At 45.6% G+C, this 11,399-nt stretch overlaps 1 protein-coding gene across 1 annotated transcript in view; it reads right to left on the bottom strand.

The window, feature by feature from the left end:
* Nucleotides 1-7,111: 7,111 nt before the first annotated feature.
* The window catches only part of Lmbrd1 (LMBR1 domain containing 1), a 108,167-nt gene continuing 103,879 nt past the window's right edge, over nt 7,112-11,399 (bottom strand). The window contains exons 15-16 of the mRNA XM_023718734.1: nt 7,779-7,870; nt 7,112-7,645 (exon numbers count right to left, since the gene is read on the bottom strand). Coding sequence (XP_023574502.1) covers nt 7,532-7,645; nt 7,779-7,870 — 206 coding nt within the window. The 3' untranslated portion in view covers nt 7,112-7,531. The remainder of the gene's footprint in view (nt 7,646-7,778; nt 7,871-11,399) is intronic.

Below are 11,399 nucleotides of genomic sequence, written 5' to 3'. Positions count from 1 at the left end.
GCTAGTTGGACTGTGATTTTCATTAAATGTTAGAATGAGGTTCACAACAAGGTCTGTACATCATAGATGTAACTTGGCTTCTCCATTTTATTTTATTTTATTTTTTGAATTTTAGGGAAGGGTCCACTGGGTGTTCAGGGTCTCACTACTAGATCCTACTCGTAGTAATCTGCCAGCTTACAGCCTTCTAAGAACTGGGATTACAGGCACACACCAGGACGCCCAGTCTCAATTGCTGTTTCAGCGAGCCCCAGGGGCGGGGCCAGCACGGCAGGCCCGAGTATCGAACCCCTGGCCCTTGCGCCTGCTTGTAGGTGTTTTGATCCATTGAGATATATGGCCGGCCCTTGGCTGCTCCTTTAGTAAACTTTATTCAAATCAAAAAAAGTATTTCTCTTCTTTCTTTTTTTAATGCATTTAGTATGGGGTCTGCAGGGTCTCACTGCACAGATCAGACTTGTAGTGATCCTCATATTTTCAGCCTCCCAAGAGCTGGGATTGCAGGCGCACGACACCATGCTCAGTCTCAGTCACTGTCTCAGCACACCCCGGGGGCGGGGCCAGCATGGCATGTCAGGGATTGAACTCAGGTCCCTGTGCCTGCCTAAGCAGGCACGTTAGTCCATTGAGCTACCTGGCCAGCCCTTTCCTTTAGACACAAATGTGCCTTGGTCGCAGGCAGCCCAACTCTTGATGTAGAGGAAGCCTTGTTTTGTTGCCTACATTACTGTCAAAAATTCGTCTTCTGTGGTCAACAGGAGCATGCATTATGTACTTGTTTGTCTGAGAACTCAGTCCTGACCTGAATGAATACGCATCAGTAGCCACAGCACAGAGCTAAAGCAGAGAGGAATCTATGAGGGAAACACATAGGAAACTATGCTGGTTCATAGTAGCTTGAGTCTCCGGGAGGATCCTGTCCCCAAACAACTGGCTTTGTTCTAGAAAGAAAACATTCCCAGTCATTCCCTGTGGAATCACAGTTGAAGAGTGCAGGTGGCTATGAGAAGTGCTTGCTGAGAATTTGTCAGTGAGGAAAATAAGGCAGTATAAAACTTATTAAATCGTGTGTGGGGAGGGGCAAAGGGAGAGAGACACGATTCTTTCCCCAAAATGGTGTATTAACTGGAGTTGGGTTAAAAAATGTTATGTCCTGGGCAGGCCGAATAGCTCAGCGGATTAAAGCGCCTGCCAGCAGGCGCAGGGGTCGCGGTTCGATCCCCGGGCCTGCTGTGCCAGCCCTGCCCCCGGGGTGCACTGAGAAAGCGATTGAGACTGGGCGTGGTGGCGCACGCCTGTAATTCCAGCTCATGGGAGGCTATAAACAGGTGGATCACTACGAGTCCAATCTAGTAGTGAGACCCTGGACATCCCGTAGACCCTTCCCTAGTGAAAAATGAAAAAAATAAAAAGTAAAAAATGTTATGTCCTGTGATTGTCCCAGGCAACAAAACTCAATCGGAGGAACTTGGGAAATCTGGTCACCTATCTGGAGATAGTTTCTAGGGAGGATAAAGGGTGTATTAACAATCACCACAAAATGTCTGAAGTGCCCCGACCTACCTGTCTTGCATCTCTTTGATTAGCATGCCTGATTGTCACACCAGGGGGCGCTTTGTGCTTTGGGGAGGTGAGCATTCCAGTTCCTGGAATCTTTATTGTAACTTGAATATGATAAAGTGATATTTTATGCACACTAATTTATTACAGACACCTACAGTCCTAGCAAGTGATGGTTCTGTTACTGCCAAGGACCACACAACTATAAAGACCAGAGCAAGTTCTAAAAGGCCAGGTGATGACTGTTACGATCCTGGAAACTCAGTAGCCACCCTTTAGTGTCTGGGCTGTGATCATTTGCTGAGTGGACCTGACAGCATACAAACAAAGCTAACCCATGTTCAGAATTCCTGACATCCCAACTCAGCTTGCCCTGGAGGTCCCAGATTCTGTCTCCTTGAATATTGCTGCCCACTTAAACACTCACAAATGCATTTGTTCATTAACTGCTTAGGTAAGAATTCAGAAAGGGGACCGGGGAGATGGCTCAGTAGAATAAGCGCTTCCCTGGCAAGCACAAGGGTCTGAGTTCAATCCCCGCTTCCACAAAGAAAAAAAAAAAAAAAAAAAAAACAGAAAGTACCTTCCTTCTAAACTTCAGAGTCTACAGGAAAACTGAGGGTTCCCTCTTATCACACATAACACTTCACTACCATCTCCTTTCTTTTCTTAGCTGCCAAGAAATTCAAGGGCATCATTTACATAGAACTGTAATGATAATCCTATCTCGATACAATTTCTCCTTTAAAGTATATGCCTTTATTTATTGTATTTAGGACAGAGTGTGCAGGTTGTACAGGGAGGGTCTCACTACTAGATCAGACTCCTAGTGATCTGCCTGTGTACAGCCTCCCAAGAGCTTGGATTACAGGCACACGCCACCATGCCCAGTCCCAATCACCATCTTAGTGTGCCCCAGGGGCCGGGCTGGCACAGCAGTCCTGGGGATCGAACTCCCAGCCCCTGCATCTGCCTAAGCAGGCGCTTTAATCCGCTGAGCTATTTGGCCAGCCAATGACTTTAATATTTGTAATAGATTTTAATGCATTATTTAAAAATCTACCCATTTAAAATATTATTTACTACTTTCCTGATAAAATAATTTTGCATTCTTTCCCTTTCCTCCCCCATCTCATGTTGCTGTGCTACCATTGATGTGCTCCACTGGTTATGGTCACTTCCACCACTTTAATATAGTGCAAGAAAATCTTAACTATTTTAGGATTGTAACTGGGGTTTTGCAACAAAAATAATGTTAAAAAGCATATAAATTTAAGTTTATATGACACGGGAGTCCTCATAAGAAAATGGAGTCTTTGTGGGCATGGTGGTACTCTCCTGTGATCCTAGCACTTGGGAGGCTGAGGCAGGAAGATCACCTGAGTTCCAGGCTGGGATGGGCCACATAAGCTAGTTCAAGGCCAGTCTATGCTACGTACCAAGACCTTGTCTCAAAACAAAGACGTAAAGAGACTCAAAGAAGGAATTAATAATTGAGAGCTTATGTGCTGTACAAAGAGTAATAAATTATAAAACTTCCGCTAGATAAGAGAGCTTGGGCTACAGCAGTTATTGCCGCAAGTCATCATGAAGATAAGTTTGAAGATTTTACAAATAGTTTTGGCCCCCGCGAGGAGGATATACTTTTTCCTGGTGTTGGGAGGGTGCTTTGAACACAGGGGTTTAATCTCTTGCTTTTAAGGAGAAAAAGGGGTCAGTGACTTTGCTTTTGGGTGGGGAAATGGGACTGCACCCAGGGCCTGGCACCATAAGCTCTCTGTTTCATTCCTAGCCCTTACCATTTCTTGAGAAGAGGCCTTGCTAGGTTCCCTGCCTAGCTTGTGATCTGCTTGCGCTGGCCTCCCGAGTAGCTGGGATTACAAACAGGCACCACAGGTACCTGCTCACACTTCAGTATCTTCAGCTCCAAATCCCCATGCTGCGACAGAACGCTCTGGATGGCATATTTGGAAGCCTTCCGGAACTCACACTACCTCTCCCAGTCTTCATCTCCCGGCTTGCTGTCTCCCCACCAGTGTGTGCACCTTCGCTCCGCCACGAGTCCTCTACCAAGAGGCCGCCCTCCCTGTCTCAGAGTGACACAGCTAGAGGACCAGGGATTGGACGCTCTGAACCTGTGAGTCAAAGTCAATCTTTTCCCATTCTGATTATCTTTATCACAGTGAAAGAAACTTAGTGGTCAAGGTCAATGTGTTCTCACTGATGCGTGCCATGCTGTGGGACCTGGTTCTAAAATAGTGTACCACGTTTTTTTTTTTTTTTTTTTTTGGCTTTTTGAGACAGGGTTTCCTTGTGCAGTTCAGGCTGTTCTTCAGCTCACTTTGTAGATCAGGCTGGTCTTGAACTCCCAACGATCCTCCTGCTTCAACCTCCTGAATGCTGGGATTAGCCTCTCTTGCACCTCTGCAGGTACTTATTATTCTGTACATAACATTTCTCTAAGAGAATAGTAGCATACTTCAAAAATGCTTTTGCACATTGCTTTCTGTTCTCCTGGAGCTCCCAAGTGCTTAACCTGTTCTATACAATATGCATTTTTAGTCCTTTGGTAGCGAGCCACTGAGCCAGAAATCTTCCCTGCTTCCTCCTTTGGTGAGCAGCTTTCTATATGCTGCATAAATTAATTACTTTGAAGTCTGCATGGGGTATGAGGGCATTGGTCTTTTGGAAAGTAGCAACTCTAGATGATTTCTAATGTAGGCATTTTTCAGAAGGACTTCAAAGGAAATTCGGTCATTAGTGGAAATTTTAACACTGAATCAGCTTCCTGGAAATATGAAGTTGAAGGGATTCCACATCAACAGGGGGAAAAGCTTCATGTTTGAATAATATTAAGACTTCCAAGTAAGTAGAAACCAAATTTTTAGAGACTGAGGAAGTATTTCAAAAATGCAGTTAGAATATAAAAAGCTTAAAAGATGATGTGACAAAAAGTAATTTCTAGTAAAGTATCTAGAACTACTAAAGATGATAAAATTTCTAAACTTCTACGTAGGAAAGTAAACCTCAAAAACACAGTAAATATGCATTTCCCTTAGAAAAGATATACTTTAGGCTTAAACAGTACAGATCGGTTTAAAGCTTCTAGCTAGCTGATCCACTTGTCTGCGGAGTGACTTCCACGTGAAAGAGCTGGACTAGGCGACACAATTGAACACCCTTGTATTGCATTCAAGGGCTTTAGCCCAGAGGTGGCAGGCGTGGAGGTGACAGCCACAGGGGAGACACATGTGATGTGGCGCGTCCTAAGAACAGGGCGAGTCAGCAGTTAGTGCTGAGGAGCACAGAGACAGTGCTGCCACAGCCTGAAGGAGGACGCTCTCGGGAGACGCGGGTGAAACGGGCGCCGGGAGCAGGACCACGTCCGCAGTGAGGACGCACGGCAGCCTCGCCGAGGGGTCATCTGCTACTCTGGCTCACCTAAGCGACCTGGGAATGAGGGCGATCTGGGGGAAGGGAAGAAACGCTCCAGACCAGTCTCGAGGGGCTTGCAAAGTCAATTCCAAAATAGTTGAAAACTTTTTGGAGCAAAGAAATACTAGGGTCAGATTTGTATTTTAAATATCAAGAACAGGCTAAAAGAAAAGGAGTCAGGACTTGGGAGAAATCGCTGGGAGAAAGTTCAAGACTCGGTGTGCGTTATTAGTCTGTTGGGTTGCTGTCACTAAATAGCACAGACTGGGCGACTCACGCAGTAGACATCTACTGCTTTACAGACACAGAGCCCGGAGGTCCCGAGGCCAACGGGGCGCTCGCGTAAGGTCCTGGTCCCCGGCTTCTCGCGGCTTCCTCCTGCACCTTCTACGCATGCGCGCTGCGGAGGGCTCTTAGGCTGCCCACCAGACTGGCTCAGAGATGCACTAACAGCCTCCTATCGCCATTCTTTTTGAAGACTCCGTCTCCAGGCACAGTCATAGTCTAAGGTCCTGGAGGACAGGACTTCAACATACACACTTAGGGGGAGACACTATGACCCCTCCTGGGCAGAGAAGCAGTAGGAAGGAGAGAAACTAGTGTGATGGGATTGCACCGTAAGTCTCAAAAGGAGGTCTGGACTGGGGAGATAGCTCAGCGGTCTAAGTGCCTGCCTGGCACGTGCAAGACTGTGGTTCGATCCCTGGCACCGCATGCTGTGCTGCCCCTGGAACCCCGGGAGCACCGTGCCGGCCACGGGAACCAGGCGTGGTGGTGCACACCTGTAATCCCAGCACTGGGGAGGCTGGGGCAGAATGACTATGAGTTCGAGCTGTGTAGGCAGACCCGGTACCTAGTGATTTTTTACAGGAGGTCTGCCTGAGTTTTGATTTACGAAATCAAGTAAAACTCATCTTGACACATGAGGCAAAAACAAATGCAAAAAAGTGAAATGAATATAGATCTAGTATGCCTAGAATAACAAAGATTCAATTTTGAACATATTGCAATTAAAGCAGTTAGGAGGTCAGCAGAAGGTCAGAGCCTAGATTGAGGCCAAGCCTAACTTCGACTGTCCACAAAGAAAATGAAAAGCAAGAACAGGAGTATAAATCCTGGTAAATAACATCAGAGAGAGGGCCAAAATGGAGAAGTCAAACACAAACACAAGAGAAGCAAAGAAGCAGAATGGAAAAGGGCTCCAAAAAACTGAGACCAGAAATTTGTACCGCAGATTGCTGCCAATTCTTATTTTCCAGAAACTTAATGATATTTTACATCAAGGGCTGTATGTTTTCTAAATAGCTCTAATTTATAAAATTAGGATAATAATCTGTGATTATACTTTCATTACCCAGAATGTGTTTAGTCTACTGAGGGGCCAGAGAGATAGCTCAGCGGACTGAACGCCTGCTTTGGCAAGTGCAGGGACCCAGGTTCAGTCCCCAGTCCTGCGTGCTGCACTGGCCCCATCCCCAGGTACACTGAGCCAGTGAACGAGCCCAGGCGTGGTGGCGCACGCCTGTAATCCCAGCAATGGGAAGGCTGCAAACAAGAGCATCATTACGAGTCTGAGCTGTGTAATGAGACCTTGTACCAAATACATAAAAAATGGGGAAAAAAAGTCTATTGATATTACATAGCTTTTATAGTATCATCCATAAATCTCAAATCTTCAGACTGAAACATTTTTAAATGTAATGTCATATATCTTGAAATGATTAGCAAACTGATTTTTTGCGGGCTTATTCTTGATACTTTCACTAGAAAATTTGAGGTGATCTATAAAATACATGGTACCTGCCAGGCCTGGTGGCACATGTCTGTACTCCCAGCACTTGGGAGGCTGAGACACGAGGACAGGTGCAAGTCTGAGGCCAGCTCAAATTACAAAGCATGACCCTGTCTCCAAAATACAAACCAAAAAGGTAACTACCGCCAGGTCTACACCTTAAATGCTCTTGTAGAGGTGACAGCTAGTAGATTACTACTGAACATATAACTTAAAATGCCACAGTCTTAAGGAGTTCGGATTTTTTTCATGACATCTACTGCAGTATACCTAATGACTTCATGTAAACAAAAAGAAAAGAAAGAAAACAAGATACATATGGGAATTAACATTTATTTGTCAGCTGTATTACTACTGTTTTTACAGAATCAGATATAGACATGTCAAAATTCCACTTTGTGCATACTGAAGCATGGATACAAGTGATTTATTATGTTTTTAAAAAGCAACAAAGGGGAAGATTCTGGAAGATTTTAATCAATTTAACACTATTATACATTAAAGAAAGAAACTTTCCAGAAGCATTTCTTCAGAAAGCATGTAGGTTTTATATTTACATAGTAGTATTACAATTTTAAATGTTAATCTATGATACAATAATGTTATTTCAGAAAACATAAAAAATATATTTCTTTTTCATGGCCATGCTCCCATTTTCGATGAAAGCGCACTTGTCCCAACTGACTCTAGGCCGCGACCTCCGTGAGGTGCCCTCAGCCCCACAAACCCGCAGGGCGGAGGCGGTCAGGCTGAGTAGGCGGAAGGCTCCTCGTCGCTCAGGTCGGAGTCGCCCTCGACACCTTCGACGACTGACTTCTTCCCTTTGCAGCAGGACACAATTAACCCAATCACGAAGACCTGTGGAGGGACGCGCATCAGTCGTTAGGACCACCCAGAGTGGCAGTGCCAGGCGATCACGGCACCAGCACGGGCTCGCTGACCACTTCACTGCAGGTCGCAAGGTCAAATGCTACGCGAGAGCTGCACTTACCCCGAGAAAGGCCCAGTTCCCAAAATAGTATGCAGCACTGAAGAACCAGAACTTGTGAAGGAAGAGGTACGTCCGGGTAACCGTGCACTGATCTAGGAACGCAAATAGGAGACCGCCGTGAGACTCTTCCTAAAACACAACTTTCGCTCTATCCACGAGCATATCATCGGCCAACGCTAAGTACCAAGTCCGTCCTGCCAGAGCGTGTTAAGAGGGACAGGGCTGAACTGAGCTCCTCTCCAAGCCCACCCTCAGTACCGTACTAACTGCCAACTACCAGGACCTGTGTCTGCGCCACCACGCGATCTAGCCCAGCAGCACCAAGGACACTGGCTAGTGGAATTTATTTGAGAGAAAATTTCAACCAGAGCATCAGTCATACCCTAACACAAAGCAAAATAAAGCTTATCAGTAACTACCAAGAAACAATGGACAAGGTAATGTAATCAAGACATGGTTGGTATTCAGCTGTTCTTTTCTAAAAAAACAATTCTCAGGATAGTTCAACCTTGAGAGAGCTTTAAAAAACTTTGCTAAAGAATGGTATGAAAAGCTGTTATGTTGAGCTGTAGGGGACTCAGGTCAACAATTCCTGACACTGCCAGTCAAGCAGAAGACCCCATACTATTACGGGCTACTGGACTCTTAGAATATTTTGCTGAGTTTACACACCTATAATATTCAAATAACAGAACTTAACCAAAAAAGGGGATACAGATGAATGTCTATTTTGTATCTGTGTATTCAAAGTAGTTAGGATAGATATACAGTTACATTCTCTTAATGAACAGAGGGATTTGTTCTAATGGTGTTGTGAATAGGATATCATGTCCGCATCTTATACAACAATTAACCACTAGGAAGAATGCATGCAATGTGTTAATTATTTAAACTGTCCAACCAATTTGGTTTGAAACTGTCTCCTTGCTATTGTTTCTCAATAAAATTATGGAGAAAAAAAAAAAGAATGGTATCAAAAGACAGTTACTCCTAAAGAAATACAAAAATCAGACTGATAAGCTTCTTGATTGAACCTGTTCAGACAGCATTACAGCTGCAATGAACATAAATCATGTATTTTCCTCAAATAGAATGCAACTGTTGTGCCAGGCGTGGTGGTGGTGCCTCCCAGCACTCGGGAGGCTGAGGCAAGAGGAATGGCATGAGTTCAAGGCCAGCCTGGGCTACGCAGTTTGAGTTCAAGGCCAGCCTCAACTATGTAGTAAGACCCTGTCTAAAAAAAAACAAAACCCAGTAGCTGTTAAAGTAGCAGCCACTGTCTGCTACGTGCGTCAGATCCTGTGCTGCTACTGTCCCAGTGTGTTCCTTCTGGTAGGTCACAAGGCCAGCTGCATATGGGCATGCGCACTGCAGATGGCGGCTAAGGGGTATCTGCTTATCCAAGGCCCTCAAAAAAGGCCTAAGTGGCATGATAAAATGTAACTGTGTGAAAAATTGCATTTGCTACAGCTAATAACAGATAACAACTGCACAAATTTCAGCTTTTATTCTACAAAAGAAAAGCCTCAGCTCACTAGGCCACTTCTTTTCAGGTGATTAATTACAAGAGAAACTGTGATTTCTGATTTGTGTGTAAGTGTATCCAATGCAGGCAATGACAAAACATCCTCCACGCAATTAGGGGACCAGTATCACACTCCAGAGCTCAATTAAGAAGAGAGCCCTTTTATTTTTATGAACTGTCTTCTCAGCTTCAATAACTAAGGGCCATTTTTTTAAAGCAAAACTGAGCTGGGAGATTTTTAGTTCACTTATTGCACAAGGTAGCTAAGAAACTTAAATGTTTGTGGCTGACACATGGTTTTCTGAACAGCAGAAATTTGGTTTTCTTTGTTCACACAGCATGAGACTCGCGACTCAGACACAGAGTGCTCTGTGTCAATCTCTGCTCAAGTGCCCTCCCCATTTGCTTCTGAGCTGCTGCTCCACAGCGACCTAGACAGGCTCTCTTGCTCTGGCAAGAAACATGTTACGACTTCCGTTAGCAAGAACTAAGAACCAAGTCCTGCAGACCTTCCAGGGACTTCTTCAGGGTCTTTTTACTCAATTACCAGAAGACTCTAGAAGAAATACTGGCAATTCTTGAAGAAAACCAGACCAGTCTGCAGGCAAGCTCCTGTAGCTCCGCCCATCTGAGAGCTTCTCCGCAACCCCGTGGTCTCCCACCCAGCAGCCTCCCTGCTCCCTCAGCAGCCTCCTGCCCACCCAGCAGCCTCCCCGCTCCCTCAGCGGCCTCTTGCCCACCCAGCAGCCTCCCCGCTCCCTCAGCGGCCTCCTGCCCACCCAGCAGCCTCCCCGCTCCCTCAGCGGCCTCCTGCCCACCCAGCAGCCTCCTGCCCACCCAGCAGCCTCCCCGCTCCCTGAGCAGCTTCCTGCCCACCCAACAGACTCCCCACTCCCTCAGCAGCCTCCTGCCCACCCAGCAGCCTCCCCGCTCCCTGAGCAGCTTCCTGCCCACCCAACAGACTCCCCGCTCCCTCAGCAGCCTCCCGCCCACAGGGCAGCCTCTGGCACACCTGGCAGCCTCCCGCCCACCCAGCAGCCTCCCCGTTCCCTCAGCAGCCTCCTGCCCACCCAGTAGCAGCCTCCTTCCCTGCACAGTATTCTGACTTCAACTGCAGAAGGTATTTCAGAGTAATTTCATTGGTTATTTTTCCACTACATAATCCTGACTACAGTAAAGTACAGAGTACTCATTCATTCATGTTCAACATGACTGTTGAAATAAAAGAACATTCAAAGCAAAGGGCATTTTCCTTAAAATTCATACTGTTAATAGTACATTTTCTAAAAAATTAAGATCTGACACATGTCTAAGGATGTCAAAACAAGACACTTGAATACCTATTTTTAAAAAAGTACAGGCAAATATGTCCACTATTGTGAAAGGCCAGGCTTTTCAGTCTGCCAGTTCTGGGGGTGACAGAGGTGACAGTCACTTGACCAACACACAAGGGAATGGGCACACCTGGGCTGTGCGAACCTGTGCACTCACAAGATGGAAACACCACCACCTCTCCTCACAGGGCTGCTGTACAGAGCAGGGGAGGCCCATCCAAAGCTCGGGAAGGTGGCAGTTAATATTAATTTTCTTCCATTCTTTCTTAATTATAAGCAAATCTAAGATAAAGAACACGGCTCTTAACAGCTACTTAAATGGTAGCAAGATTCACAACAATTTTTTTTTTTTTTTTTTTTTTTGCAGAATGGGGTATTAAACTCAGGCCTTTGCCCTTGCTGGGCAAGCACTTATTCTACTGAGCCATCTCCCCAGCCCCCACAACCAATCTTAAGATTTCAGAAGTACAGGCCCAACTTCTCAGGACCGATCCTCCAGCTTGGTCAAATAAGTAGCCTCCTCCCTGTGAGAAGGGAACAGGAATCAAGAATGGAAGGAAAAAAGTGACAACAAAGCTTTTACAAATGGGGAGGGGGCGGGGAAAAGGCGAATTGAGAAACATTAGGTATTATTACGTATTCCCTATGATGAAAGTAATCATCCAGCGATTGGTATCTTGACCACATGTACGCATTTCGTTATTTTTCTCTGCACACAGTCCAAACACACACAAGTAGACTAAGCACAATGCAAAGGTACGC

Source organism: Octodon degus, unplaced genomic scaffold (assembly GCF_000260255.1).
Source record: "Octodon degus isolate 3935 unplaced genomic scaffold, OctDeg1.0 scaffold00061, whole genome shotgun sequence".
NCBI lineage: Eukaryota > Metazoa > Chordata > Mammalia > Rodentia > Octodontidae > Octodon > Octodon degus.
The sequence above is the reverse complement of the archived record's forward strand: the minus strand, read 5'-3'. Positions and strand labels throughout refer to the sequence as shown.